Below are 4964 nucleotides of genomic sequence, written 5' to 3' on the forward strand. Positions count from 1 at the left end.
GGGGGGAGGAGGAGAAAGAGAAAGAGGAGAGAAGAATTAGGAGAAAGTAAAAGAGTACGAGTAGAAAGAGGAGGAGATGGAGAAGGAGAAGAATATTGTACTCACTATGTGACTGATATTGTTGGGTTTAAAAGCATCAAGCACGGGGCGCACACCGCCTATAGAGTCCTGGTCAGCCAGCTTGTACGTAGCTCGGATCTCGACTGGAGTGAAGCGATCGCGCTCAACTTGAGCCTGTGAATAAACATTGAACAACTGTGCAGTGATCATGCCATTGATGTTTATTATTAAGACCATATAAGCCTACCTTGTATGGGACAGGGCACTTTATGCAATCTAGCAACAGCAGCAGCAGCAGCAGCAGCAGCACAGTTATCATTCATTAATCTACATGTTTTGTTTCGTTATTTAGATGTCATTGTTTTTTATCATCATTTTGCAGGATTTTGGGAATTTGAGGGTGGCCTTCTTAAAAGAAAGGTAATGTTGTTTGTTAGACAACCTACCACAAACAAACAGATTATCTCGCGAGCAGAACACTGAAAGAAAACGGACACAATTTGTATCAACAGAAGTATCCGGGACACTGACGTACGCTGTCATTCCAGTATTTGGAGGCTGCATCTCATACTAGAGTGCAACTGATCTGATTGTGATTATCAATCTACATATATGGAAAGGAGACTGATGTGTACTGGCAGTGATATCTGAGAAGGATGTCAAGTTTGGTTGTCCTTCTTAGTAACATGTTTTTCTGTGTTGAAAGGGATGAGAAACTGGTGCAATATATTTCTAATGATAAGAGAATAAAATGCCGGGACCTGGGGATTTAGAGCCATGTTGAATGGGAGGGGGGTGGGGCATAATAGTTGAACAAATACATCAGAGGGAATGATGAGAGACAGACAGACACACACAGTTATACAGACAGATAGAAATGCTAGAAGAGTTCAACTAGCCAATGAGTATGAATAGAATCTTTTGATGACTTTCCATGTGCAACAGTTTAAACAAAACCAGCATGGAAGACAAATATAGTTAGACTATCTAAACCTCCGAGAAATGGAGAACTATAGATTTACTGTTGTTGCATTTATCATCATCATCATCATCATCATCACCCAGTGCCAGATCTGCGACAGACATCGGCGATCATGGTTTTCCATTCATTCCTTTGCTCGGATGCTCTAAAAAAAGCTACGTTTCCCTGATCTTTCCCTGTGACTCATTTGTTTAGGTTCCCTAAGTATGTTGTTCTGGGCATACCCCTGCCTCGCTTGCCCTCAATTTTGCCAGTGAGAGCTAGATGTTCAAGACTGTTATGTCTATTCAGGTGTCCCAAAAACTGCATTTGTCATTTCCTGATTGTTTTTAACATTGGGCGTCCCACGTGGGCTTCATCAAGCAATATCTTGTTATCATTTATCAAGAAACGCTTAAACTAAGACTATAATGATTGTCTTCACACTGCTATACAACAATTATTCTATTGTTGTGGGTGCTTCAGCACAGAGCGTGGAAAAAGAAAATATAACGCTTCTGTTCTCACAACACCTTGTGAACAAAAACTTCAATATAAAAAACACAAGTCCTTAACAAAAAGTCAAAATTTCATTATAAAACAACTCTTCAACAAAATCAGAACAATTAAAATCTCACTTCCAGTATCGTGGCACCAAATTTGACAGAGCTCCCGCTGGCTTGTATCGTTATTTTTTCCCTCTTTGCTGTGGGTCCAACTGATGTTCCCTGCAGAAACTGTGCTCTCTTGGACAAGTCAGAGCTAACTTGAGTGTCGATAGCGAGATCAATGTCGAAGTCTTCGAAAAAAGGATTGGTTACAATGTTTTAAAAACTTTTGTCCATAATGGTGATGATGAAGATGATGATGAAGATGATGATGATAATGATGATGATGATGATGAAAATGACGATGATGATGATGATGATGATGATGATGATGATGATGATGATGATGATGATGATAATGATGAGTTTCTCCTGAGGAAGCCCAAGAGGCAAAATGTTGAGCAGTGTCTATTAAACAAATTTTAAACATTTTATATTGTTATTTTATTTTGTCTGAAATTCAAACAAAGCTCTCCCTCCTACTCTGCTTTCCAAACAATAATGATGATGATGATGATGATGATGATGATGATGATGATGATGATGATGATGATGGTGATAAAAACACAAGCTATCACATACTTCTACACAACAATAAAGAGTATAATAGGTGTACTCTGATCAGCCAGACTCCCCAAACAAACCTGATTATGCACTTTCAACATATTAAAAAAGCGATCACCCCACTTTAAATATTTCGCTGGAAGAGAGCCTCACCAAGAGTCTTTATTGAAGAGTATCCCCTCACAGTGAAGTTCAAGTGGACCTCTACCTGTAGACAGCCCTGTGAGGTGGCTGGGCAAGGTAGCTTCAGGGGATTGGGTGTGGCCTTCAGGCTTGCAGTTACTTCTACCACAGGCCTTATCAGAGAGAGTCACGAAATCAACAAAATGAAACACAACTTCTATTGACTTGTTTTCAGGAAGACATGGCATCTTTGGCATACATAAAATAGCGTTCAAATCAAACTTATCATATTATACACAGAACATTTTTTAAAAACCAACTTTGTTAACGTATGAACAAATTTCTGATTCGCAACAACGTTTCTGTTCAGCTTAGTTTTTTAAAAGAGTATTACACAAACGCACATCCTTCTAATAGTGACTGTCAATAACTCTGTATGCTTATTTCAAAGGTAATTTATTTCTTCTCAGTTTGATGTTTATTTTGTGCAAACAGATAAAATAGAAGCAGAGTTGTAGGGTACACGCATATGTTTGTGGATGTGTTTGTGTTTTATTGGTATGTATGAGCTTATGTATGTGGATGAGTTTGCATTTGTGTCTTTTTCGATATATGTGAGCGTATGTGTTTTTGTGTATGTGTTTGTGTTTGTTTTCTTATGTGCGAGCGTATATGTATATGTTTGTGAATGTGTTTGTGCTTGCATCAATATGTGTGAGCGTAAGTATGTTAGTGGATGTGTTTGTCTTTGTGTTAATTTTGGTATGTGCCAGCATATGTGTGTTTGTGGGTGTAGACATATGTGTGTGAGTTTTATTATTAAGTGTATTTGTATGCAAGTATTTGTATTATCTACAAGTGGCTCTGTATACTCAAGTGTCTGCATTTATGGTCATTCCTCGATTCAATGTCTGAGTACAATTTGGCAAAAATAGACTTTCTGAACCGCTACAATGAACCCACTCATTCTAGATATTATAGATGTAGTTCCAGTCAGTGAGAAAGGCCAAGACAAACTGCAAGAGCGCCACATTCTATTGCTATTCAACTCCAAAAAATGTGTCCTTTGCATTTTAACTCTTGCTACGCCAAAGGCTAGCGAATTGGCTTAACTATGTCACCTCAAAAATGCACACTATAGGAGAAACAAACTATTGAAGTTATTCTCACACCATGTACCTAATTACAATGCTACAATGTTAACCCACCAAAAAAGGTATTTGTAGAGCCTATACTATTTTGCAGTGGAACTTTGTATAAAAACACAACAATTTTTTAAAATTTGCGTCAATAATAATCTGTGCTATTTCACTGAAGTCTTTTCTGTAAAATGGAATGCTTTATGTGATGTGGACCTCCTGTTTTAAACATTGAATGAAATACCTACCTACCTACCTACCTAGCTACCTACCTAGATACTTACCTTGCTACCTACATTATTGCTTTCTGTTTTATGTTTTAGTAAGTATTTTATGGCACTTGCAAAACAATATCATAATTATATGTGCCAAAGATAAGGGAGTTTCAAGAGAGTAACAAACACAAAAAAGAAGGAAAAGCGATAGGAACGATAGATGTTTGATAGAAAAGAAGGAGCAAACCCCACCAGAGCACGTACCTGCCTATCGCCCACAGGCCATATATTTGATAAAGAAAAACAGAGGTCTGATTGATGTAGAGTACCTTCTAGCCAACTCCATCACTCGATCCGACTCGATCCAGTCTTATCATCCAGTTAAATTGTTGGCATCTGTTCTTACCTACAGTGAATTAGGGTGACAGAATCTTTGACCACAGATGTCACGGCGAAAATGGGATAGCCATCTCCTGGTGATGTGGCGGCATTCGAGATGCTGAACCCGAAACCATTTGGGATTTCATTCCGAGCTTTAGAAGGGAGCTGAGGTAAAGATTTAAAACACACCAGTGATTAAAGCCTACCATGAAAAATTTGATGGTTTTCTTATCTTTATCATAACTATTGCTGTTATCACTAGAATATCAGCGTCTGTAGTGTAGTGGTTAGGCGCTTCGCCATCGCATGAAAGAGACCTGAATTCGATTCCCGAGAGGGGAGACTTTTTATCAAGTAAATCTTTCAGCTGGGGGAGGGGGGGGGGTTGTGGCTCTCCCAACTTGGACTTTGGACTGGCCCTGACAGCTGATCTAAACTGCCTAATGGGATGGAAAACACATACATTAAATTAAATGAGAATATAAAAGAGCAAACCACACAAGAGAACCAGCCAACCACCCACGTAAAAAGTTAGTCATAACCGAGACAAACTAGCTGCCTGGTTAACTGCTCACAGCATAAATGTGAAACTGCGGGCAAGAAATAAACATATACAGCTCCAGAAAGACTGACTGAATTGTTTAATATCTAATTTTTTAAAGTAACAGTCCAAGAAGAGAATCAGTCCCGAGACTTACCTGTGAAGAACAAAGTCTTTGTGAGAAAGGCTGGCGTAAACCAGTTCGAGTACCGAGGTAGATGTACACACACCCCTCACCGTAATTCTCACCAGGGGCTCCAATAGCGACATCTGGGGATTATATTATAACGCGGTGATGGTGATGATGATGATAATGATGAGGATGATGATGATGATGATGATGATGAGGAGGAGGAGGAGGAGGAGGGGGAG

At 39.0% G+C, this 4964-nt stretch overlaps 1 protein-coding gene across 1 annotated transcript in view; it reads right to left on the reverse strand.

Annotated features, from left to right (window-relative positions):
• Nucleotides 1-4964, reverse strand: part of LOC101853273 (integrin alpha-4) — a gene marked incomplete in the record, with an annotated part of 42750 nt that overhangs the window by 12568 nt on the left and 25218 nt on the right. The window contains 5 exon segments of the mRNA XM_005089622.3: nucleotides 106-234; nucleotides 1660-1820; nucleotides 2347-2489; nucleotides 4077-4216; nucleotides 4750-4862. Coding sequence (XP_005089679.2) covers nucleotides 106-234; nucleotides 1660-1820; nucleotides 2347-2489; nucleotides 4077-4216; nucleotides 4750-4862 — 686 coding nt within the window.

This window comes from Aplysia californica, unplaced genomic scaffold (genome assembly GCF_000002075.1).
Source record: "Aplysia californica isolate F4 #8 unplaced genomic scaffold, AplCal3.0 scaffold00007, whole genome shotgun sequence".
Lineage (NCBI taxonomy): Eukaryota > Metazoa > Mollusca > Gastropoda > Aplysiida > Aplysiidae > Aplysia > Aplysia californica.